Here is a 27619-nt window from a genome sequence, read left to right as displayed (position 1 = left end):
TTAGTTTAGGTTAAGTTTTTCGTTTCATTGGTCTTCATTAGAGTGGTTCTTTATTTACTTTTGATGAATGTAATTTTTAACACTTTTCGCGACGCAACCCCCCCCCCCCAAAAATGTTTCAAATTCCTCCTAAATTCAACGATGTTTTTTCTTTTGTGTGCAATCAGAAATTATTATGGTCATTTGGAATCAATCCCGAAGTACCTCTGATAAATTTAACTACGAAAAATCGGACGATCATCGCGTACGTCTGTTCTCACGTTGTAATAATGTACAACTACGAAACGAAAACTGCGGTGACACTTCAAGGCCACGTAAGTAATTTTTTTCGTGTCGTTGCAATTTTTAGTAAATTAATGATCTACGAAATTTGTAGCAATATGCAGTAAGAACTATCTCGGTCACGAATGACGGAAAATGGTTGTTATCTGCGGATTTCGAAATTGATCCGGTGGTCGTCATTTGGGACACCGAAAGTGGGTAAAGAAATTATTATATATCAGGAAACGTTGCAACTAATAGGCAAGATAAATCCAGGAAGGATGGGCCACATTTTTTAAAATGTCCAAAAATCGAATATTTTGGAAATAATGGATATTGTACTCGATGGTTTCCGTAGTGGATGATCTTTTCTAGCACGTGTAATTAGTAGAACAGAAACTTTATTTTTTTAGCTGCAGAATAAAAATAATAATTTTTTGAGCTCTAATAGAAAACTCTTTATTCTAAGTAATAAAACTATGATATTGAATAGTTATTGTTATACTTCATTTATATACAGGGATATGGAGTATTTCGTTATTAAAATATTTTTTCTAGTGTACCAATTTGCACATTGTTCAATCCACACGGAGAAAGTCATCTGTCTGCAGCAAGAATCAGCCCGAATGCGAAGTATATCGTGACTGTTGGCAATGAAAGATATCAAAAAGTGTACTTTTGGTTGTGGACTTACGGAAAAGATGAACCTAACGGTTAATTCATTCAATTCATATATCTATTATCATTCTTTTTTAGTAACCAATGAATAGTGCAGTATTTTTTTAATATAATTTAAATGCAATGTAATATTAAGAGGTCAGATTCTGTTAATTTACTATTGAATATTACTTATTGAATTTGGGGATCACTAGTGAATGTCTCAGTGGATTACGAAATAATTACTCACGGTTGACAATGAGAATAATATGAAAACGGAATTCTGCTACTCGTTCTTCTACAAAGACTTCTGAATTAATCACAATTCTTTTTATATGCATTAAGTGTTTTTGAAAATGTTATTTATAGCTTCTGTAGAGCTGACTGAAACTTGTTTGGATAGAGTGAAGGAAATAACTTTCAACGAAGATTTACCCGAGGAATTTGCCTTGACTACCGAAAATAGTGTTGTATTCCTTACTTGGGTTCGTATAAAGCACTATTCAACTGTTGTCTGAAATACTTGTTCGATATCATCAACGGTTTCGAAAATATTTGGACGGACCGATTCAAATAATTCACCCTGTATATTTTATTTTATATGTTACATATTATCTAGCAATGTTTAGATATTTCTTAGAATGGAAATTGTAATCATATCATAAATATTCTTCAAAGGAAAAAAATCTTGAAAGACTGGGATATTTTATTCAAACTTGTAAATCCAAGTGTACGTACATAATTATCGATGTTCTAAGTTATAAGTCAATATACGAAATTACATGAAATATCTCCGTTATTGTGATACAGACCCAGGTAGCACATGACGCCTTTAAGACGTCCATTTTACGGCTATTTTAGGTAAAGCCTTTATGCTGTCTTCTAGGAGTCATGTGCTATCTGGGGACGAGAGTTATAAGGTGACTTTGATATTTAGTGGGCGCTTATCAACAGAAATAATTACAAATTTCTATAATCACTTACCAGGAACAGTCCAAGCTGACGTATTATTGTCCAAGAATAGCTGGCAACGTACGACGGTACGGAACCCTCAATTGCTCTTGTTACCTGTCGAAGGTGCAACGGATGTTAACTGCAACGTCACACGGTATTCCTAAGGTTGCTTGCAGGCTCAGCCTTGTATACACTATCTACAAGTTGTAGCAAAAATGTTGGAGGACCCGGAAATGGGAGACTCGTAAGGTGATTTGAAACAAGTTTTTCCTCAACAAAAATGTTATTCGAAGCTTTGTAAACGAGATATTAACGAAAAACCCCGACCAATCAGAGCGCGAGTCTGCCGGCCGAGTTTCCGTGTCGCGGGAACTCAGCTGGCAGACTCGGGCTGTGATTGGTCAGGGTTTTTCGTTAATATCTCGTTAACAAAGCCTTGAATAATATTTTTGTTAAGGAAAAACTTGTTTCAAATCACCTCACGAGTGTCCCATTCTCAGGTCCTCCAACATTTTTATAATAAAACAATTACTTGCTATTTTGTTCAAGTTTGTAACAAAACCTAAATGTCATGGTAAATGCTATACATTCTAATCACTCCGCTGCAAATATTTAATTTTCCGATTTCTGTACGTAGGATACGTTTTGATTTGGTGTGAAACTTCCGAAAAGACGCGCAGTAAAGACAAAGGAAAAATGAAACACATCAAGTCTGTACGATTGCAGAAATACTGTCTTACTGTGATACAACATCACAAAGGGTAAACCTGTACTAAATCATAATTATTCTTAAAATATTATTTGAAAATCTAAAACTGCGTGACATACAGAGACTTTTCGGTTGAAAATCTGTCATGTTTATAGCATAGTCTAATATGCAATACAATATAATAATACGAAAACATTATGTGCAGTTTATTAGTGCTTTTATTATATTTTCAACCTAGTGAAACCTTTAATAACGAAACTGAATTAGTGCTGTTATGTTATACAGTGATCACTCGATGAATGCGACACGAACAACCGCGTTTTTCCCATCACTGGGGGGATCTCCTTGTGGAATCAATTAAAATAGGATAAACAGAAACTAAACAGAGGCTCCACTTCGCGTAAAAAACAAATTTATGAGGAGCTGAAAGCTATTCCGCCTTGCCATGAATGCTCCGAAGCGGACCCGAGTATGTCGCATGGGAAAGGGCCTCCTACTTCCTCCCTCCTACTACTTACGCAGTATTGGGAATTACTGAAATTTATGCCAAATTAACATTCGATTTAACATTTGTTTCAGTAGCTGAAATAAATTTACCAAGTGGTAGGAAGCCCTTTTCTTACGACACTTATTTTTCCCCTAACGGAAGACGCCGAGATTGCACACGATATGTATGTACATTATTTAATTTAATGTAATCACCATATCTGATTTCAGAATGGTAGTTGTGGGGACTGCAGTGGGACGAATTAACTTCTATGACCTTGAATTAAAACTTCTTTATTGGTGTAACAATTATGGTCTAGATTCTATACGATCGATAGGTTTCACGCTTGAATCCTCCTTATTAGGCCCTGTAGCTAGTGATAGTACGTCTACATGTAAGTTTATGATTTGTTACATAATAACCACAAGAAACTGATTAAAATATATGAAACTCGTTGAAATTTCACAAAAATTAAAATGTTCTATGCCCAAATTAGAATCTTCTTTTTATAAAATAAATCTATTGCCGTTTATAAGTATTAGAACACTTCCCAGATAGCACATAACGCCCAATAACGTCTTGAAGACGGCTTAAAGACGCCTTAGACTTAATAATAGGGCGTCTTCAAGGCGTCATGTGCTATCCGGGTTATTGGATACGACGTAAGTGTAATAGGGTATTATGAAATTGTTGAATGTCTGAAATAAATATTATCTAGGGGATATTAATGCTCTATGGGCAGCACTTATGTTAATATAAAGTAATAAAAGAGACCCAGAATGTATAAGGTGTTCCACTGGATTGTACTTATGAATTTATATCTCGGAAGCTATTTATCGTATTCGATCGGTCCCTTTTTTGCTTTAATCGCGAAAGATCAGCCTTCTCGAATAAATTTTTTCAAGTCAAAAAATCATTTTTGCAATACTGAAAATTATAAAGAAATTCTTCTTTTGCAAATTTTGGCTGGAGGTCGTAATTTTAAAAATCCGAAAGAAATACTATCGTATTCGTTGAAGTGTTTTACATAAAATAAGCCTATCGGTAGGGTGGTGCTGTTCATATTAACGTCGCAGTAAGCTGTTAAAGACAGTGTTGCACCCCGGTTTGGGTAAAAAACAACTGGGCGTTCCACTATTACGGTCGACTACCGTACGGGTTATTCCACGCCAAATTGACCACTTTCTGGCAGTTATTATAAATAAGGAAATTAAAGATAAGGATATAGAAATCTGTTATTTGTTGTAGTTGATGATACAGATGACTCTGAATCCGCGGAAGAAGGGGAAGAACAAGACGACCCACTACAAAGCACACTTTGCGCAGAAAAAATTAAATTACTGAAACTCACAGAAGGTACAACAGTGCCGTACCAACAAGTTGATTCTACGATAACACTGAATGTCGAATACATGTACAAAGATCACGAAAAGAAACACAAAAAATCTAATCGACCACATCAGGTTCCACTGGATGCTACTTTTGAAAATGCCCCTTTTCATGTTGACCCCTTTTTAGTCAGTAAGGATACTAAAATTATTTCTCGAAATAACGTTATAGTTGTCACTTTTTCGAACATACTTTTCTATCTTCCTCTTATTATTCTTATAGGATGGGGATACTTTTCTTTTGTTACATACAATTATTTCTTTATTATTTACAGTAGTATAGTTTGTGTTATTTTTTATGACGCCTTTAAAACGCCCATTTTACGGTTATTTCGGGTCTAAGGTGCCTTTAAGCCGTCTTTAATGCGTCATGTGTTATCTGGGCACATATTCCGAAAATGCTAAAGCAAAAATATGTATTTGTATTAAGCCCGTTTAAAAACAGACTTAATAATTTTTTTACATACATTATTTTATATAATTTGCAACAGATATGTGCATAAAGAATTAATTTATCCCATTTATTTTATATTTTCGTCGTGCCACAAATTTGTATACGTATCTAACGATATATATTAAATTCAAAAACACAATTATTCCTATACAACGTTGACTTTGAAACAGCTATCTTATATATTCGGAATATTTTTTCAAAGGTTCTACAGTTGGAGCAATCGCGTTATTAGACATACCGGCATTAAAGTGCCGACTTTTATTTCAAGATGTGGGTGCACCAATTACCAGTTTAGCAGCACATCCTAGAAGGTATTTGAGAATGTTTTGCAATAAGAAAATTTTATCGTCAGTCTCACACTACATATTTTCCAAAGTGATAAACACGTTACTATATGCGAACCTAACTTTATTATCATGGAAAATGTTATATCTACCTGAAAATACATTGATTATTTAATACATCACAAAGACTGTCTGAGGATTTTACGGAACTGAAACAATGAAGTTTCTGACTAAAAAGTTGATTTTTATAATCATTTTTCCAAAATTAGATATTGTATCCCAAATAGCAAATTACGCCTTGAAGACGCCTTTTTTACGGCTATTTTAGGTCTAAGGCGCCTTTAAGCCGTCTTCAAGGCGTCATGTGCTGTATGGGACCCCACTCTGCCCTAACAATACTGTTTTTCTGTTACAAGTAATTACATAGTCACGGGAAACGCGCAAGGTCTGCTGTCCCTGTACCAGTACGAAAAACGTAAGCTTATCGTACGCAGAAAAACTCCACCTGTTCCAGATTTTCATGTGTTCCTTGATAAGCAAGCAAAAACTGGTAATATAAGATACGTTACATGTCCACAAAGCTACGACAGTGTAGTTGCGGTTTCTGTGTTACGATATTCACCATTAGGCAAGCATTTCGTTAACAACACGTAAAAAGGAGAGATTCGGTAACCATTGTCGGTTTGGAGGATGGTAGTCAATGATGATTTACAGGAGAATGTTTACATTGTATATATGCATTACATTTCAACTTTCTTTGTATATTGTAAATATGAATCCTACACGTGTATCACATCCCAGATAGCACATGACGTCTTGAAGACGCCCATTTTACGGCTATTTTAGGTCTAAGGCGTCTTTAAGCCGTCTTCAAGGCGTCATGTGCTATCTGGGTTGTGAGATGACAGTAGTTACTGAATTACTCGGAATTTATTATAACATATGAAATTGTGCATTATTTAAAGTTGAGGTATTATACGTTAGGTGATCAGCTTGTTTGTGGTCTTGATAATGGAACACTTTGGATATTACATCCCATCACATTGGAACCCATTCACAACATTCCTTACAAGCACTCTACAGAAGCTATACTTCAATTAGCTTTCACAGAGTGTGCTGAATATATGGCCTATTCGGTTAATATTAACTAAATCTATTGGAACTAGCAATTATCAGATTCCACGTGAAGATTGATTGTTTTTTAAATACATAATTCTCCATGCAAAACCTCCCAGTCAGTTTGGCTACAAGTTTGATGCAAGATCTGCTACCAACAACTTGCACGGAGATTGGCAGCAGATTAGAAGCAAGTCTTGCAATATAACCTGGGTTAGTTAGTCTGGATTGTGTTGCAATATTTGCTGCCAATTTGCTTTACCATTTTGTCAGCAGACTTTGCCGGCAAAACCCAAGTCAAGTGCGGAAACAGATGGTTATGAGTTTTTAGACAAACTCCATTATTTGCTGACAATTTGCTTGCTCGAAACTTAACAGATAGCACATGATGCCTAATGCCGCCTTAAAAACGACTTACAAGCGCCTTAGACCTAAAATAGCCGTAAAATGGGCGTCTTCAAAGTGTCATGTGCTATATGGGTTGAATTCCACGAATAGGGGGCATGTGTATAATCAGATTAATGTTCAGAAATCATTACCGAATGGAACGAAAACTCTTTCATTACACTCTGCCAAAAAAACAAACAAACTTTCCGCGGGATCTGATATTTTAAATAGATACTATTGATATATCAATTTTTCATCTTACTTACAAAGTGATAATTAAACCAAAAATGTAGAGATATTACGTACTAGTTTGAATAATGTTATGTTAAAAGAATATTTTCAATACAACTATCCATTTTATTAACCAAGTTTTGGTTCTATAAAAATAAAGTACAATTGACGTTTCCAGGATAATACATTGGTGGTAGCGGTATTTAAACGAAATCATGGCTCATTCTTAGGCGATTATTTGTGGGATTTTCTTGGAAAATATCACACACATATGGCAACGATAACAGATATACTGTTTGGTCCGGCTACACCCATCAGTGTTGCACCTCAATTGTTTTCTTTAGGAGAAGATAAGAGACTAGTTGAATACGACCTTAAGAATAGGTAATACAGATAAGTATAATACATGATATGTTCAAAAGTCATTGAACTTAGATTAAAATAAGAACTTCCCGTAAAAAGTTATTTTACTTTTGTCATTCAAATAAAATTCTCCCTGAAGAGATGTGATCATAATTGTGCAAAATTTGAAAATATTCTAATATTCTGTCTCTTCAAGATAGCGAAAGAAGCCGCAATCGAAACTTTAACCTCACATTTCATCAAATTTATTGCATTTTGAAAAAAAATGTTCAGATACAAATTTTATGTAATCGATTTCCGTTTTACAGTGGTCCGTATCCAGAACCTGGTCTCATGATAAGTGCAATCTATCAAATCGAGTGTACTGCAACTCCTCTTTGCCTTGCGTGGTACCCTGACTTTTCTATTGAAAAATTCCTAATGATATCTAACTCAGAAGTAATAACTTGCAAATTATTTATTTAACTGTAAAACATTGTTGGGTCTAGTTTAATGGGTACACATTAATACATATTCGTATGTATTCGAATTGTAGTTGAAACTGATAAAAATATGGCGTTGCAGGTTAGAGAATACAATTGCAAATACTATATTAATGTATTATTATGTGTTGTGCATTTTCTTGGCAACAGACATTCAATTTAAAAAAAACCATCAATTGGTACATCTAATATTTACGCGCACACTATTCAATATAATGTCTATAAAATATGTTGTTCTATAATATATGTTTGACTTTATTTTTTTAGCAATATTTAATATTTTATTAATGCTTACATATCACGGTTATATCCATCAGTACAAGTATCGATTACTGAACGACGTGACAAAAATGATTCGAGGAACGTTTTTGGGTCCAATTTTCGGCGCACCAGTACATCATTTCGAGGTGTGTAATCAAAAATATAAACAATCGATTGAAAATTAAGAAGACTAATAGGCATTACTGATTCTACAGGTGTTACGTAACAAGGAATTAAAAAAAAATCAATATGTAATATTTGTAACTGAGAAGGAAATTGGTCTTCAGATAATTCCTTTCGACGGTGACCCTTATAAAATTTTAGGAATGATAGGACATCCGCGAAAGGTAACAAAAACCTATTGCGAGCATAAAAATATTGAAACTACAACAGATGCTATTTTAACAGATCACCAATACTTGTGTTGATTCCGACGGGACACATTTATTTACTTCTGGTTACAACGATCATTGTGTCTTAATGTGGAAAATTAAATGCAGGTAATGGTCACATTTATAAAATGGCAGCGTAACGGGCCACTACCAGAATTGAGTAAAATGTAATTTAATTACCTATTTTACCTTTTTCGTAAATGATGTCAGATCTGTTGACATACTGGCACACCAAGGAGGTAATGGGCTTTCGCCCTATTATTGTCTTCTCGAAGGAGGAAGAGATGGTTGGCTTATCCATGAAATGAAAGACCTATTTTATTACGCTCAAATTTTACACCAAGGTGAAAATACAACAGCCACCAGGATAGTATCTGATAAAGTGTCTGCCAAACAAATACCAAATCTAATGCGTGCCGTTGGATTTTATCCCAGTAACGAAGATGTAACAATTATGATAATTATAAAATTGTTATTTCAGAATTTTTGCTTTTTGATTTTTCATTCGAGTTATATATATATACTACAAAGCTTCAATTTATTATAGTTCAGTATCCAGAGATTTTTAATATTTCAGATCGAGATTCTTATGAGTGAGATCTCTTACAGAAATTATGCAGAAAGTGGTCAAATAATTGAAGAAATAACATTTGAAGAATTTGTGAAATTTTACATAAACCATCGTCCAGCTTTTGGCATTTCATTACGTGAACTGCAGGAAGCTTTTCAAGTCTTCCTAAATCCCAGTGGAGATCCCTCTTTAAACGTTGGAAATCCGGTTTTAACGCGCAATCAGTTTTTGAATATTTTATTTGGAAAAGGTCCTGTAGAGGAACCACAAAGCAGAAGCAAAGATTTCGGTTGATTTTTTCCTGCGGATGAATTTAGATTTTGCAATATACCGATAGAAATAATAACGTCAGTAATATACCGTTTCTTTAGGAGAACGATTACTACCACAAGAAGCACGTATGTACCTGAAGTTTCTCTGCGGTTGTGATGACAATATGCAAAATACAAATGACGATAACAAAGACGAACGATCCATACTCCAGAAATTCACCTTTTTGCCAGAAGTATGCATTATTTTACAACCTATTCAACATTTCTTATGATATTACTTTCGATTCAACTTGAATTTTTTCATTGAATGTTTTCTTTCGAAATTAACAGTTTCAAGAGAAATTAAAGTATATGTATTTAGAAAACATTATTATTACTAAATTGTCAATACAGCATCATAAAAAAACTGTTATCAGTTAAATAAAAAGAAAAATAATATTAAACAAATTTTGAATAGCCAAATGTTACTCCATTTTGAAAAAATTAAAGTTGTTTGCATTTAACACGTACTTGTACCAAAAAGAAACAATATTTAACAATTATTCTTAAATAATAGTTTCAATAATTAAATAATTTTTAATTATATAAATATTTTGATTCCAAAGTAACCGTTCCTACTATTTTTTCTTAAAATTTCAAAAAAGTAAGGTATGTCTTGTCGAAAAAATTATACGTGGCAGTACTGAATGCGCTCCAGTGTCCAATACTAACGTAAATTTTAAAATATAATAATAGTGATTAGATTGCGAAATTTATGCATTTATATAGCATAATCAATTATACAAAACAATGAAACAAAAGCAATAACGACAATTTAAAATCCAAACATATTTCCATTTAAAACTTAACCTCTCAAACAGCTTTGATGGAAAAAATAAATTGCTTTTAAGGTAACCTACAAAATCTAAACTTGCATAAACATTCGCAGTCTAGTAATTAATACCGTGAAGAAAATATTAAGACATTTCGTGAGTACTACGTGTAATAAAAAAATAAAACAGAAGAGGAGACACTTAGGCTCGCCGAAAGTAATGTATTATTATTTTATGATACAGAGGATATCTTACAAAGATTTTATCACGGACATTATGGGTATTGAATTGCCGGAGGAAACGAGGGCTGACCATGAATAATTAATCTGTACCGTGATTTGCATTGCTGGCATGTTAACGTCGATTACAATTACCACTATTATTACCAATATTATTAGCATTACCATGTACTTGTGAATTCTATTAAACATGTACGAATACTAACGTATTTAACCGTCTTTTTATGGTTTACGCGTTAAAAAATTCAATGTTCCGGCGACCGACAGACTCAGTTTACGCGGAAATTCGTACTACAGACAATTCGGTTAAATTTATAAAACTGATCCGACTATGATTTTGTTCCAGTAAACAGAGATGCAATGTTTTCTTTTTATTTTCAGTACTGAACGATGTTCTCTCTCTCTCTCTCTCTCTCTCTCTCTCTCTCTCTCTCTCTCTCTCCCCCCTATATTCTTTCATCGCTATTTCGACCAAATTACAAAAAACCACAAAATTCATTAAATAAATTACAAGTCCAACGAATCATGAAAGTAGAATACAATTCAATAGTCAAACGAAGAGAAAAAAAAAATAATAAAAGTTGCGCTCGTATGTCCATTCGTTTCGCCGTTCGCGCAACACCAAACTTACACATTGATCGGAAATCGTATCCGATACTTACGTCGAGTTTTAACGACAAAACGTGTGTCATCGACGTTGAATTTTAACGAACAATGCTTACACCGAATGTGGATCGAAGAAGAGTTAGCGGCGCTCAGTATAGGCCAAGGAACTGGTACTATAGTGAATACAGGAGCTGTTGCCAGGAACGAGAGTCAGTAAATAGCTAGACTAGAAAAAAAAAGATAGATGATCTGTTCGTTAACTGGTCGATTATTCTATGAACGAAGAATGAAAAGATTGGTGGGATCTGCGCTTTCCACGATACAATAGTAAAAAGAATATATAACTGGGGTGGGAGTTGATGATTTGGGAGGAATAAGGTTAACCTCAAAGCAGGGTGTAATTTGTAAAAATTTCGCTTAAACTCAAAAAGTAAAGAAAACAAAACCGCGGTACATGTGACAAAAATTTGTTTAAAGCTCGCTAAGTGTGTGTGTGTGTGTGTCTCTCTCTCGCATACTTTAAAATAATTAAAAGTAGTCATTCTCGAAGGAATGCGATTATCCAACGGGGGCACAAGACACTGCCAGCAGTGCCGACAGTCGTATCAGCCGCGATATCGTGATTTTCGAATTGATAAAAACACAGCCCTCCCCTCTCACGTTAAACCACGAAATGTTCTTTCGATCTACGCACCGTAGCCTAGGTTTCGCTCTAGAATGCTACATCGCCGCTACTGGCTAGACTAATCAATTTTATACACGGCGCATTTTCGACGTTTAAAAGAAGTACAAACAAATGTACAGAAAAAACCTTACTTCATTGTTATAAACTCTAAGGCGTATGTACAGTTATTTACAAACATTTCTCGTTATCGTATGTCAGCTTAAGAAAAATATCAACGTGGAACAGTGTACGATTCGTTTGTTTTTACGAAGAAGAATGAAGGAGAACGCTGAGGGGTAATGGTGACCATTTAATTTTCTCTCCGCTCGGCCAGCTTTTTCTGGCAATTCCCGTTCAAAGACGATTAATATGAATGTCTGTCGTAGCATGAAAATACTGCCTGAACATTTGTAAGTGACAGATAACTTCTGGAAGAACGTCAGAAGGCTCAAATGTTTGTAAGAAATCAATATTCCTTAAGAGCCTTGAATTAATGAAATTGTTTATTCAGATTGCGTACATTATAAAGTCATCGTAGCTTTTCGAATTTCTCGTAAGAGCTATCATCAAAGTAGAATTTCTGTAGCTACTAAAAAAGTTTTAATGTTCGCAGTACGAGATGTTTATTATGGTAATACATATGTGACCTCTTTAGGTCTGCAGAATCTTCAAGTGATCTAAACTTCGAATAATATTCAAAGAGATTCATTATTTTTTATTATACGTTTGCAGTAACTTGAAGTAGGTTTCGTTATCAGTAACCACGTATTTAATTAACAATTACTGTAATTATTTTGACAAAAGTGAGAAAGTCTTGAGAAACTTAACAATATTAATTCGTATAAAATTTAGAAAGATCACAATAATATTCAACTCTGAATGGCTGATTTTGTTGTTAATTACCTAATTACTATAAATAATGTATGAAAAGATTTTTAAAAAAGTAACAATCACAAAAAATGTATATTACGTTCCTCGTTTATGGAAGTTTATAATTTTTTTACTAACAATATCTGCAATTTTCTTAAGCATTTTGAAACAAATTCGAATCTATTAAAATTATCTATAAATATTTAGAACTGTTCTGCTATCACGGTCTGCATAAAAATCCTTTGCCCAAAGAATTTGATAATAAAAGTATTTGTAATAAAAATAGAGATAGATTATATTTTATAATATTTTTTAACCTAAAATGCGAGCTTATAATTGTATTGAAACTTTACATGTTTTTCTACGTCCTTTTACCACGCTTTTCATTACTATTATACTATCATTTCGGTATGTCAACACCTACGTAATTTTCGAGGCTCTAAAGGATATCAATTCTACTTCAATAAACATTTAAGTCTTACGAATTCATCCAATCATTATAAAGATTTTGTGTTAGAATAACATTTTAAGTAACCCGAACGAGGATATACCGGGTGGTCCGATAAGAATTAGCACTTGAATATTTCCATTGTTTGTGGAGATATGAAAAAACTTTATCAACAAAGGTTGTTCAGTATAGAGGATGCTATAATGTGGCAGTAATAATTTTGTTTGCAGGTGGAGGAATTTCGAAGATTTCAAGTTCACCTTCATTTTTTTTATGCATTATTTGATGCAGTTCGACATTCTCTATAAAAAAAGTGTACTAACCTATGTACGTCGAAAAGTGATTTGTTTAGGAGATAGGTTATGGAAATACATACAATCGTCTTGTACATACTAATATTGCAATATTACATTTTGTGCGATAACTTATCACGGTTCTCATAATTCAATATTTGCTGCGCCTTTGCGAATCTAATGTTCCAGATTAAACGCCCCACATCTCGAACCGCTCGTTAACAAGTGCCTTTATAACGTAATCGCCTTTCCATAGCCTATCTCCTAAACTAATAATTTTTCGACGTACATAAGTTAACACAATTTTATAAAGAACGTCGAGTTACATCAACCAAGGCATAAAAAAGCATACTATTTCATTGAGAAAACTGAAGATGACCTTGAAATTTCCGAAACTTCCATAGCTGCAAAAAGATTATCACTGCCATATTATAGTCTCCTCTATACTGATCAAGTTTTGTTAGTAAAGTTCTTTCATATCTTCGAAAACAACGGAGATATTCTTTTTAGATCATCCTCTATATACAGGGTATTAATTTTAACTCGAGCACCTAAATTCTTTTCGCTACTATCGAAAGTAAGGAAGAATAACTAAATGGGATGTATATTGTTTTAAGGCGTGCATCTAATGGTGATAAAATAAATTCTATGAAGGTCATTTTAACGGTTTTTTCAAGGTCATCGTACTTTTTTTTGCATATTAACATTTTTATAACGCGCATTTTTTATAACGCGATGTGGTAGTCGGCGTCAAGATGAGTTCAACGACTTACACACCACAACCTTGAAGTGACCTTCAAGGCGAAAAGATCAGCTTGCAGAAGTAAATAAACGTAATAAGTAAAAAATATTTTATCACCATCAGATGCACGTCTTAAAACCATATACATCCTATTTAGTCATTTCTTTCTACTTTTAAATAGTAGCGTAAATAATTTAGGTGCTCGAGTTAAAATGTACATCCTGTATATATATGTGTGTGTATGTGTGTGTGTGTGTGTGTGTGTGTGTATACACACACACGGACATACTTATATATATATCATCAAATCGTTCAAAACTGTTGGAAAATGGAGAAAGAAAATTGAATGATCATCATCAAGTATACCTAAAAAGCAACTTCAATACGCAGATACCATCCGCTGCTATCAGTCAAAGTAGTCCTCGCTATTCTGCACAATATCGTGCTTCTTTCGACAGTCCGGACAGTACCATTTGCCCTTCGGCGGCACCATGATACCGACACACTCAAAATGAAACCATTCGATACGGCAGTCCTCGCCGTCACAAGCAATCATCTCCGAGACCTCGTCGTACGGGCACTGACAATAACAGTACAAATTCACTGGCCGTTCTGGTATCGGCGGATTGCTTTCTGGCAGACGTGCTTGTATCTGCTGCTGGGCGGCTTCCACTTCAGTGTCACTGGAATCACTGCTGCTTTCTGCTGGTTCCTCCGACTCGGTCGCGGAGGCCGTGGCGATTCTTAGATTCTCCTGTTGGCTCTCCATTGCTCTATACGCCACTGTCTTGCCACCGAACGACAATCTCGGCGGCATCGGTTTCACAGTTGGCACAGCCGCGAACGAAGGGGCCTCCATTTTTCTCCATTTCATCGTCGGCTGCTTCTCCACCTCCTCGTCACTGGAATCCCCGTAGAATCGTTTCGGCACTCGCTTCCGCTTCGAAGAACGTTTATTCTCTGTCTCGGAACCACTGCCGCTGATATTCTGACTCGTTATCCCTATCGTTTGCTGTTCAACGGCCACGTTCATAGTTTGTATATCACTCGTCGAGATGCTCGGCGCGGAATTTATACTCTGCTGCATCAGCACCGGCGACGAAGCCGAGAAACACGGATTATTCTTTTGGTAAAACGCTTTAGGAATGTTTAATTTAATCGACTCCACAGCTGGCACTGCATTACGCTGTTTCGTTCTCTCACCTTTTTTCCGTTTCTTTGTTTTTACCTTCCTCTTTTGCTGCACTGGTTGATCTTCGGTGGTACCAGGCATTGGGTCGGGAGAGGGAATCGCGGCGGTGTCTGTTAGGCCGTTATTCAACGGCACTGTAGTCTCCACAGACGCCGGAGCAACCGCTGCTAGAAGTAACAACTGATTTCGTTTTTCGGCAAGCAATTTGTTCGCAAGCTGCTGCGGATGTTCGTCGTAAAAATCTTCGTCAGTCTCCGTCTCGTCAGTTTCCAAGTCGGACTCCTTAAGCGGAATCTGTGGCGGACAGACAGGATCGGCCGAAATCGTTGCGTCTCCATTCTTCGTCTCCGCAGAAGTTCCTTTGTTCTCGACGTCTATGGCTGCAGATTCCGATTCCTGCGCGGTTTCTTTCTCCTTCTTTCGCTCCTTACGACTGGACTGTTTCTTCGGCGAACCGTCCGATGTGGAACTGTCGGAATCGGAACTACTACTAGAACTTGAAGAACTGCCGGACGAAGAACTGCTACAGCTACAGTTCGTTCCACAGGAACAACTACTCGAATCACTGTCACTGGACGAATCACTTGACGAAGTGCTTCCGCTTTGTTTCTTTTTCTTTGGACTTTTCACTTTCTTTCTATTCGGATCGCTTTCATTAACGCTTTGTATTCCATTGCTACCAGACGGACTCCTTTGCACTTTACTGGTGTGATCCTGGTCCCCGTTCGAGTTTACTTCTTCTTTGTCTTCTACTTTGGACCCTGACTCCCCTTCCTTTTCTTTTTCCGACCATACCACACAGTAATCGTGGTCAGCCAATACTATACTCCTCAAGAATGCCACGTCAGTCTCTGGTTCCTGTTCGTCAATCGAAATATCATTACCTGGCTCTTTTTTCTGCAAGCTGGCTGTGTATGTTTTAAAGTTATCCCAAATACCATCCATAATTTGTGCACCTTGTTCCTTTTCTTCCTCATTCTGTTCAACCTCGACTATGTCTGTAGCTGGCAGAGGAGAAACAGACTTTGGACAAGCAATGGGCGATGCTGCACTTTCTTCGATTGACTTAGCCTTCTCGGTCTCTGTAGGCTCTTTTATCTCAACCTTTTCTTCCTCAGAGTCTGTATCACTTTCAGATGAGAGATTCAAAGGCGGCAGATCATATACGTCGACCACCTTCTTCACAGGTTCCTTAGACTCCTTTATGGAATCAGATGTTGTGGCAATACTGTCAGTTGTAATTAATTTCTCTTTATCGATTTTCTCTTCATCGGTCACCAGTTGTTGTTGATTCACTGAATCTGTCAAATTTGTGCTAATAGGTGGTGGTTCCTTGTGAGCATTTTCATGCTTGGATAATAGTTTTCGAGAAATAAACCGGTCAGAGCATTCGCTGCAACCATATGGCTGGTCTCCAGAGTGTAACCTTTTGTGCACTTTTAAAGCAACGGCTCTAGAAAAACTGGATCCACACTCCTCGCAAACGAAAGCAGTCGGTGGTATACAAAAGTGATAAATATGCGGCCATTTTTTCTGTAAACACTTCTTGCACAATACACTTTCTGTCCCATGTTTCCAAAACAAATGTTTCGTAATATCTGGTTTATTTCTGTATGCAATACCACATCTATAGCATAAATGGTGAAGCTTGTGTTTCCAAACATGATTTGAAAGCCGTTGTTGATTCCCAGTAGATTCTAAACAGACGTCGCATGCATGGTGTCGCTTTCGTAAATGCACCATTAATCTGAACGCAGATGGTAGACTTCCCGTGGGACAAAGACAACATCTGTACTTGACGTTGATGTTTGGAGAATATGTGCCAGGACACAAATGACAAAGTAATTCGCTATAACTATAGAAAGTAGATTTACACATTATACAAATTAAGATTGTCTTTTGATGCATTTTCCGATTATGCAAGTAAAGCTCCTTGTGTACTGCTGAGTGAAATCGACAATGAAAACACTCGTATGTCCGTACGTCTGGAACATTGTAGGTACCAGTACTACTACTATAAGAATCTAAATTAAAGAACTGAAGGTCCAACTCATCGAGGGATTTCTTCACTCTAATGATAAATTGTTCTGATTGGATTATTATGGCAGGATGCTGAGGTTGGAACTTATGTTCTCCAAGCATGTGTAAACCCAATTGTTTACCGTTTACTGCTATATGGCGTGCATGGTTACAGTATACGCAAATTGGACTTGCTACTTGTATGCAACGTTTCAATAGATCTTCTATTTCCAGACTATCTAACGTTCCGTCAACGTTAAGATCAATAGATGGAACATCTTCTCCAGCGAGCATGATTCCATCGCTTGGCTGCATTTGTGATTGTATACCATCATTTTCCTCACTATGCATTACATCCTTAGATTCCTCGTTAACTTCCTGTCTTTCATTTGTATCTATTTCAGCTGTACTTTCTTCTGTAGCTTCATTAATTTGGTTTCCATTTTCTGCAACATCCGTATTTGAATTACATTTAGTTTGTGATGTCACATTTAATTCATCAGTTTCTTCAACTTCGTCAATCTCCTCAGCATTACTGTCCACCACCGCTAATTTGAAGCTATCAGAATCACTGTCACCTTCATTTGCCTGATCGCTATTGTCATTGTCCATGTCTCTCTCGAGAGCATTAGACTTTTTATTTTCCCTTAATGGACTCTCCGCGTTATTATTTTCCTCAGACTCTTTGCTGGTGTCGTGATTTTCTATACCACCGGTATTAGATGTAACAGAAAACTGAGAATTTCTATTGGTACATATTTTTATAACTAGACTTCTATCGGAAGAAGCGACGGCATTAAATGACACTGAAGATTGAGATTCATTAGGTACATTAATGTTTTCTGTGGTCTCATTTTTGCAATTCTCTTCTTTAGTCTGTAAATCTGATGCAAGTGATTCATGTTGAGGACTAAATAACGACCGACTAACAGGACTGTGAACAGGACTTTCAGATGCCTCAGAACTAGAATCATCTTTTGTTTCTAACACAACCTCCATCCTATTATTTTCGGTTGTATTTTCTTCCGCTTCTTTATGCTCTGTATCAAGTTCACGCGTTCTAATATTAATGTCCTCTGTTGAGTTCACAATTTCAATATCAGGTTTTTCTGCTTCATCAGAATCTGATTCTAGCTTCTCAAATGTGTCTAATGTATCATTTAAACCTGTGTCTTCCTTCTTGTTTATATCGCTCGACTCTTGTGCACTATCTGTACAACGTGATACTTCCATAATAGTTTCTATTACACTATCATATGGCTTATTATGGTTGGCTACATCAATTGATGACTTTATTTCAGAAACATTTTGACAAAACTCTCTTTCACTCGTCTCTTCTTTCTCCTCGCAAGAGTCTTCAACACACTTTGAGACTTCCATTATTGTCTCCGAGACTGTATCTTTAACCACATTCTGAACCTCATTTTGAGAATTTTCACCACTGCTTAAAATATCACTAAAAGTTGGACTTTCATTTAATTGAGACACAGTTTTATTGTTTGCCTTTTTTATGTGTGTATGCACTTTTTGTTGATTAGAAACACCATCTTCTATATGCTTAGACCTATTATTTTTTATTGACTTCCTTGAAACACTTTTATTTCCAATATTCACAGTCCTATCAAGTATATGTGTCGGTATTATGCTTGTTTGTGTAGGAGGGGATACAGCAGAATTTGCTTCTCTACTTGTATCAATAGCTAAACTGCATGTACTTGCATGAGAGCCTGTCTGCCTACACAAAGTGCATATAGATGCAGTGACATCTTGTTTAGATGTTGGTGAACAAAAATGATTGTAAAAGTTATCTGTTTCAGAGAAAACCTTTTCACAAGTGCAACAAACTAAGTAACAGGATCCTTTGAATGCACCATAAAAATCTTCAACAGATGTAAACGCCATTTCAGGAACACTGTGATTTTTAGTTAAGTGATACGACAGCCTTTCTGCCTGACCAAACATCCCAAGACAAAATAGACATATATGGCGCTTGTGTATGTCTCTCATGTGTAAAAATAAATTCCAATTTTCAAAGTAAGTGCCACATGCTGCACATAAATAAACTTTCCTTGTAATCTTAAAGTTAGAAGAATGCGACACTGTGGATGATTCCGATGTGCTGGGCATTGGTGTCATTGTGGTATTACAAGTACACAAATTTTGTTTTAATACAGAACACAAATTTGATGATGAGTAACACTTTAAACACTTATTCTTTGACGAAGGTTGAAGACCCAAATATTGTGCATATTCTGTTATTTTGCCTCGCTTAATTTCCACCTTTTTTTCTTTACTATTCTTCAACAATGTATTAGAATGTGACAATTGTGGTTCTTGTCCTATGCTTCTTGATGTATTTGTTTGAATTTCTTGAGCTTGTGCCAGGATACGCTTCTTAAAACCTTTAAATACAATTTGAGATCCTGTACTATTATTCTTGCTTGACGAATCCTTAGATGCAATTGAATTATATCGTAATAATTGCTTTTCTTCTTCTATGACGTCGCTGTATGTGTTATCGATAGAAGACTTCAATGAATTTCCAAGAGAAGTATCTTTAAGTTGCTGCTCTCCCAAAACATTCCACGTATCCACAACTTTACTTTCACCGTCTTCATCTTCCATAATATATATATATATATATATACACATAACTATTAATGTTTGTTATTATTAATTATTATATATAAGCAATGCCTATTGTTAAAATTATATTGAACAAAATTATGGCATTAATAAAGAAATGTATTACATATTTAGAAGTCTATACGTGTGAATTAAAAGTAAGTTAAAAGAACATGAAACTGATCACAATTGATATGTGCACAAAGCCACCTGTTACACTTAATGTGTGTATATTTTTGGTTTAGCTCACTGAATAAAAGTTTCAAATTACTATTTTAGATAAGATCCAAAACTACTGCACCATAATTTTAGAGAAATAAACATTTTACTTCACTTTTAAAGGCACTTTAAAATTGCATCGAACATTGTACAAATTACATAGTTATCAACATATAAAAGATAGAACTTTATGTTTAATACATGCTCTATAAGGTAACAAGCATTTAATATAATACCTCTGATGAGAGTATTACAAAACTGAGCACATGGTATGACATGCAAGAACTCCTTCGCTGTGACCATCACTGCACAATGATTCAGCCCCAGAAATTCCACCAAAACAGATTACTATGATGAAACTAATTTCAGAGTAAGAAGAATGAAAATACACACAGGGACAATACACCACAGTAGACGAGCTTCAGCGAGAGAGTATTGTTATAAGCTTTTGTTGAACACAAGATGATCCCAGTGTAACGAGGGTTGCGTACCTTCCGGTAAACTCCGGCTCGAATGAATTGCTTGAAATTATGTATAACCGTGCGCGGTTTGTAAAAGATAAACGATAGTATCAGACGCTCTTGAAACGGTACGAAGTGGAGCACCTTAAGTGGTTCGTCGCAATCCGCGCCGAAAAGGTTAGTAAAATGGCGTCATATCAATGAGTACGGCTCCGTCCGTGCTTCCAACACGTCCCCAGTGATGCCACCTTTCATGTTCCACCATAACCTGCTATAGAAGAGGTTAGACCAGAGCCATTGAGAGAAATAGAATTTGTAATGTTTTGATTTTTTGATAAACGGAACAAGACTTTAAATCCGCCTTGGAGAACGTCCGACTTGAGCGCGAGTGCGCTATTGTCTGACTCACGACTGTCGTGCAAAAACTCGAAACACAAAGCGACGGCATCTCTCGTGGACGCACTCATGTACGCCCAATGTAGTGCCTATACTGCCTATCAGTGCTATGACATCCCCACTCTTATTTTCAACCTGACCCAACCAGCCGTAGCGTCAAATTTGTGTTAATATGTAAAATCTTTTATTCTCCTCCTTGTGATGCTTCAAAAAATATTAATAATGTCGTTTATAGTTTTATCAGATTACCAACGCCGTAGATCGATTCGAAATAAACTATCTTTACGTAAAAATTATATAACAGAATATTTTTCACTTAACATAACAATTGTCCTATTTCGAATTCAACTGAATCAACACATATATATTAAACAGGTATATTGTACATATTTACAATTACTTTACAGCAATAATACATCTTTAAGTATAAATTTAATTAATTTTGTGAATGTACTTGGTAAATTTATTCCAGGTACTAAAATAAATGTTAAATCGAATATTAATTTGACATAAATTTCAGTAATTCTACCTCCTACAATTTGATATCGGGAATTATTGAAATTTATGCCAAATTAACATTCGATTCAACATTTATTTCAGTACTTGAAATAAATTTACTAAATGGCACGAGATCCGTCTTTTGTGCCATTTTTTTCCCCTAGCGGAAGCCGAGTTTGCTCACGAGGATACCTTTTTCTAAGCGCAGAAGTGGGGTGAACCAGGGTGAACAACTATTTTAATCGTTATTCTTTTACTCATTTTGTACGAATAATTGATTCTACGTTCAGATATGTACCTACCGCATGCCTTTCTTAAATAGAGTTCTTTATGTCAGTATTTATTAATTAAATTATTACTTTGAAATGCGCATTTATACAACATTGTCTTTTTCGTCTGGTATAATTACAACTTTATATTGCCATTAATACAAGAAAATATATTAGAATTGAACTGAAATTAGTAAAAATATAAAGTTTTTCATTTTATTTCTCACGAAAAACAGATTTTAAAAAGAAATTATGAAACTACAGAAGCCACATGATGCGTGTTATCATATATATCTCAGGAAATTGTGTAGTACTGTTTCTAAGAGTTGCACAAAATTGAATAAATGACAAAATTGCAAGAACTATAAATTGTCACATAAAATAAATAGTACTTTCAGGTGTAATTGTTGTGGACGCATCGGAAGGTTCAAACAAATTTCGATTGGTTTATGAACACGAATGCATTAAGTATGTGCGTTAGATAGAATGTGTGAATGCGCCAATGCATAATACACCATCTCATTTATTCAGTATTTCATATATATCATTTGTTGATGCTATCACTTTTTGTGTATTTTTATGTGTTGTCGATTCACGACCAAACGTAGCATACATTATATTTTGCTGAAGTTGAAAGATTAACGAGGAAAATAGTGCGAGCATCAACACAGCTCGTTCACGGACGGTCGGACGTTGTCATTTGAAAACGGAAGCCATCTTGTGGCCGAGCCTCCCATATTATACAGGGAATAATAGTTCAGCGACTATTTGTCCCGTAAAATTGTTTCGTACTTTTTCCATTACGTCTAGACTATGCATGAATTATTGTATCACATGTTTACATAGCCATGGCTGCGACGAGAAAGTTGCAAGGTGAGGAGAATATGTTTCCAGCATGTTTACATTTAGAAATTTTGTTATGGCCCTGCACCACTACAACTTTGCCTACGATCTTGCTTCGCGTTCTGCAGTTCTCTACCGGTTTAAAACGCTTGTATTTACAACTAGTAGCGGCCTATTTTTAACTTGCGTTACCTATTTGCATGCAGGCTTCTGTGCCTGACAGTTGGTACAGGTTGCCAGGGTATGATGGATTGGTATGTTCTCTTCAACATTTCATATGTTTCTTTAATAAAAATCTGTTCTTTCTAATATAAGTTACGTTCGTAAGTGTCTAATATTACCTTTTTATGTCAGCATAACCTTTTAAACACCTTCTTATTTCTTTTGTATCATATACATGTTAGTGGTACGAGGACAGTATATATGAAATATTTGTCAATGGTAGCTTCTAACATAAAGTGGTCACGTACAAATTACATTTCTAAGATATTAGAGGGATAGTGGTTTCTACTTTCTTTCATGATAACTCGTAAAGAAGTCGATACAAAAATAATAAAGCGATCCATTATTATTATTTATAATGTTTTATTCCATCTGTTACTTTTTTAGCTAGATCAGTTGTACCTATTAGGTATTGCTTATATAGTGATTTTGAAACTGTTGTTGCACAATGTAGCTTGCCAAGTGTTCTAATTTAAAAACTGAATTATTCAAATAAATGACCTGTATAAGGCATATATTGTAAGAAGTTCATACCTTTTTTTTATATAAACGAAAGGTAACTGGTTATTAAAAGACTCAGCCTTTAATCCATTTGGTTTTGTATTGAATTCTATTAATAGTATTTGGAATGATATTGTATACTTTTACATTTTATGTAAACATTTTGAAAGACTACATGTGTGACTTTCAAATTCTAGGTGAAATAGATCGGTGCCTTAAAAAAGTGACAGAGGGTGTGGAGACATTTGAGGACATTTGGCAAAAGGTTCATAATGCTACGAACAGCAATCAGAAGGAGAAATATGAAGCTGACCTTAAGAAGGAAATCAAAAAACTCCAGAGGTTACGTGATCAGATCAAAACCTGGCTTGCGTCAGGCGAGATTAAGGATAAAAGTACCCTGCTTGAGTATAGGAAGTTAATTGAGACTGTAAGTATAATTTAATGAAATGGTGAAATTGTACATATTACTGTATAACGTGTACTAAATGCAGTGTATTCTTTTTAGCAAATGGAGAGGTTTAAGGTTGTAGAGAGAGAAACAAAAACGAAAGCATATTCGAAAGAAGGTTTGGGAGCAGCTCAGAAACTTGACCCAGCTCAAAAAGAAAGAGAAGAAGTTAGCAATTGGCTTGCAAATTCTATAGATACTTTAAATTTTCAGGTATGGAACAAAAGATTATAAGAATAATCTTAAAGATAGCTAAAGATATTAAACGCACGAAAATTTCCTTGTAACAAGTATATTGTTCTGATGATTGGTTTTGGTATAGCTGGATAAATTTGAATCGGAGATGGAATCGTTACTCGCAGGGAAGAAGAAAAGGTTAGATAAAGATAAGCAGGATAGGATGGATGAATTGAAAGCGAAGCTTGATAAACACCGTTTCCATATTCGTAAATTGGAAACATTGTTACGTATGTTGGACAATATGTCTGTTGAAGTTAATACTGTAAGTATGCTAATAACGTAGTATGCTAATTATCGTGAATTAAAATTCTATTACGCATAGGTGATACTAATTAATGGTTTGCAGTTGTTAAAAGTTCTTTTTTTCCTTTGTTTTAGATTAAGACGATAAAAGATGACGTAGAGTATTATATAGAATCCTCGCAGGAACCTGGTTTTGAAGAAAATGAATATATTTATGATGATATTATTGGTCTCGATGAAGTAGAGTTGTCTGGGGTTGGTATTCCTTCATCAGCAACTACCGATAGCAACAACAGCAATGAGACTGGAGGTACACCAACCTCAACTAACTCTGGTACTTCGCCCATACCATCACCTCCATTAAGTTCCACCATGCACAACCATTCAAGTGATAGTTCTACGGATAATGACAAAAAAACAAAGGTTTATATATTGTCATGCTTAATATTGGTTCATAACATAGTATTTTTTATGGTTTCCTCTTTGAATATACATATAACTTGTAGTTCATAAAAAGCAGATCTTTAATGAATGTTTTCATTTCAGCCTGTGAAACCTACAGCAGTCAGGCCATTATTAAATTCACAAGCGAGCATTCCAACCACGGGAAGCACTGCCAGTATAAAATCGAATTTATTATCGAGCAGCACTCCAAGCAAGACCATTCCCATGACACCTAGCCATAACTCGCCTAGTTCTACAAGTCATCATATTGCTACAACTAATGCAGGCAACTTTGCCACGGTTGCTGCTTCGCATAGTAATTCACAAGCCATCCATTCTACCTCTAGTAAAACATCTTGTAAGTACTTTTGTGAAACACCATATACCGATGAAATCTTTTGATATTAATATTTCTTTAATAATTTTATTATTCCTTTTATTTTTTTACATTTCCAGCTCATAGCAGCGAAAATGGTTTGTTATCGTCTTCATCTACGTCCAGTGTAACCTCGAATGTACCACAAACGATCTCACAGCAGCACAATAACCCTGCACCTATACAGACGACACACGTATTACACAATCAACAAAGTCAGAATCATAACAGTGAAACTGAAATGACGACGCCAATCCCACCATCTTCTTCGCCACAATCATCAGTTAGCAGTAGGTCTTCACCTCCGCCCGCAAATTCCTGCTCGCCAGCGCCATCCGCTGCCAATGGTCTCATGTCTAAGCTTCCTGATGGCATGTCCTCTTTGAAATCTATAGCCCAACAAGTAATTGTCCGAGCAGGTTTGGAAATACCGCCGTCCGAGTCGAACAGAAACATCTTTGATAGTGCTATGGCAAATAACAACAATAATAATGCCACTTCGGAAGTACACATTCCTCCTTTACTTGGTGTCGCGCCTCTCGGACCAGTACCCCTTCAAAAAGAACATCAGCTTCAGTTCCAGATGATGGAGGCTGCTTACTATCATATGCCTCATCCATCTGATTCTGAACGGTTACGACCGTATTTACCAAGAAATCTGTGTCCAACGCCTCCATATTATCAGCAGGTATTATTCTAACATTAATTGATCTTACGAACAGTATTTTAAAGGTACCTGTAACTATAAAATACTTAGTTTTTTTTTTTTGTCCTTTTATTCTCTTTCATGTTTATTTTTATTCAATAGGTTCAACTTCCCCATTCTGATACTGTGGAATTCTTCCAACGTCTTTCTACAGAAACGTTATTCTTCATATTTTATTATATGGAGGGTTCTAAGGGCCAGTATCTGGCTGCAAAAGCATTAAAGAAACAAAGTTGGAGGTTTCATACCAAGTACATGATGTGGTTTCAAAGACATGAAGAACCAAAAGTAATCAACGAGGAATATGAGCAGGTTGGTGACGTCGTTTTATTTTATTTGACAAAAGACAATATAAATTACACAAATTTAACATAAAATAGAAAGAAGTTGATTATGTAACGTATGATTATTTTAGGGAACCTACATTTATTTTGATTACGAAAAATGGGGACAAAGGAAAAAGGAAGGCTTTACATTTGAGTACAAGTACTTAGAGGACAGGGATCTGAATTAACAGTCCTGTTGCTCATGGAGTCTCCGAAATGCACTATTTCTGTACCGGTATTATCAAAAATCGAAAAGACAAATTTTATTTTTTACAATTCTATATTTTCACAAAATATAATTTTATTTATTGGTAAAGAGTATCTCAGAAAAAAAGTAAATGAAACAAAAACGAAAGAAAAGATCGTGCATAGCAGGAAATGAAGGCACTTCATTACATTTCAATGTTGCGACGGTAAATCTCTTCTATATGTATATTCCTTTTCGAGAAAAAGAAAACAAAACACCAATCACGAAATCTGAAGAAGCAAAAAAAATGCAACTGTTATGAAGGATGGAGTAAGTTAATCGGGGACAGTAAATTGTAACTATAAAAAAAGTAATGATATGAGAGGCACCAGAGACACACTTGTAACATTTTAGTGTGTGGTGTGTGATACAAGAGGAAGAAGTTATACTCGCTGGCGACTGACTCTGTAATACCAGTACAAACATGCGTGCGGCTCATCTGCCGCTCATGCAATGGTATGTCTTAATGTTAGATTATAAGTAGCCTTTTTGTATAAAGTATATTGAGGTATAAAATCCTTAAATTGAATTACTGTACAGAATGTGTAGAAATAGTGAATAATAATATTATGGAATATATTTTATTTCTCATTTAAATGAAACCTAAGTTGTTTCAATTTTTATCACATCTGGCACATTTTTCGACACCTTGCATTCGGAACATTCCATCCATTAGGTATTTTTGCCCACGACCAGGTTATTAGCTGCATTTTGGCTAAATGAAAACGAGACTCGAGCTCGTTAAAGTCAAAAGCGCATTCACCGCGTATCTATAAGTGGCATACTTAGGCAGAGTAAGCTACTGTTCTACACACCTTATGAATTCTGGAGTCTTGATTTCATTCTTTTCCAGCAGACCCGACAGCGACATATTGTATTCGTCGAATGGCGATTCGTGATAATCACTGTGCATATGTATTTATGAATTATCGAAAAAATGAGGTAGAAAGAGAGAAAAAGAGTGAGTGAGAGAAAGAGCGAGTGAGAAAGACAGAGCTACATTGTACGAACTTATTTATTATAAATTGTCGATATCACCAAGAAACGAAAGATTTTTAACGAGAAACAAAAGAAAAAGAAACATTTTCAGTAATTTCAGATGTACATAGTTGTTTGTATACTATATTATTCATTTGAATTCCAATGTTTCTTATTAAATATCATGAGAAAGTATCGGCATCTAAAATAAATAACTTCAGACAAAATGTCTTTGCTTCAGAGATTCAAGGTGATCGCTTGCACGCGTGCTATTTATCATTAAAAAGCCTTCGACAACGAGATTAAGCATATTGCATCCCCTAGTAATACAGAGAAAAATCGAGATTTCTCGTTTTCACTTGAGCACTAGTATGGAAATCTACTTACTAAGCAAACAATAGATGTATTCTAAGCAGATAA

At 35.4% G+C, this 27619-nt stretch overlaps 2 protein-coding genes across 2 annotated transcripts; one reads left to right on the top strand and one right to left on the bottom strand.

The window, feature by feature from the left end:
- Window positions 1-14181: 14181 nt before the first annotated feature.
- Window positions 14182-19779, bottom strand: LOC107190294. Its single transcript, XM_015579087.1, has one exon. The coding sequence runs from the start codon at window positions 19777-19779 to the stop codon at window positions 14350-14352; it is 5430 nt and encodes a 1809-aa protein (XP_015434573.1). The 3' UTR covers window positions 14182-14349.
- A 2337-nt stretch (window positions 19780-22116) lies between these two features.
- On the top strand, window positions 22117-26226 carry LOC107190488 (CCR4-NOT transcription complex subunit 3). The gene is made up of 9 exons (XM_015579301.1): window positions 22117-22495; window positions 23386-23618; window positions 23697-23852; window positions 23962-24141; window positions 24258-24545; window positions 24669-24924; window positions 25023-25630; window positions 25751-25960; window positions 26064-26226. The coding sequence occupies exons 1-9, from the start codon at window positions 22471-22473 to the stop codon at window positions 26160-26162; spliced, it is 2055 nt and encodes a 684-aa protein (XP_015434787.1). The 5' UTR covers window positions 22117-22470; the 3' UTR covers window positions 26163-26226.
- The last annotated feature ends 1393 nt before the right edge of the window (window positions 26227-27619 follow it).

Source organism: Dufourea novaeangliae, unplaced genomic scaffold (assembly GCF_001272555.1).
Source record: "Dufourea novaeangliae isolate 0120121106 unplaced genomic scaffold, ASM127255v1 scaffold11, whole genome shotgun sequence".
NCBI lineage: Eukaryota > Metazoa > Arthropoda > Insecta > Hymenoptera > Halictidae > Dufourea > Dufourea novaeangliae.
The sequence above is the reverse complement of the archived record's forward strand: the minus strand, read 5'-3'. Positions and strand labels throughout refer to the sequence as shown.

Excerpts from the sequence above, each read along its gene's own strand:
- LOC107190294 (XM_015579087.1), bottom strand. The coding sequence starts at position 19,779 with ATGGAAGATGAAGACGGTGAAAGTAAAGTTGTGGATACGTGGAATGTT.
- LOC107190488 (XM_015579301.1), top strand. The coding sequence starts at position 22,471 with ATGGCTGCGACGAGAAAGTTGCAAG. Across the intron at positions 24,142-24,257 it reads TGTCTGTTGAAGTTAATACT|ATTAAGACGATAAAAGATGA; the intron begins GTAAGTATGCTA and ends CCTTTGTTTTAG. Across the intron at positions 25,631-25,750 it reads CGCCTCCATATTATCAGCAG|GTTCAACTTCCCCATTCTGA; the intron begins GTATTATTCTAA and ends TTTATTCAATAG.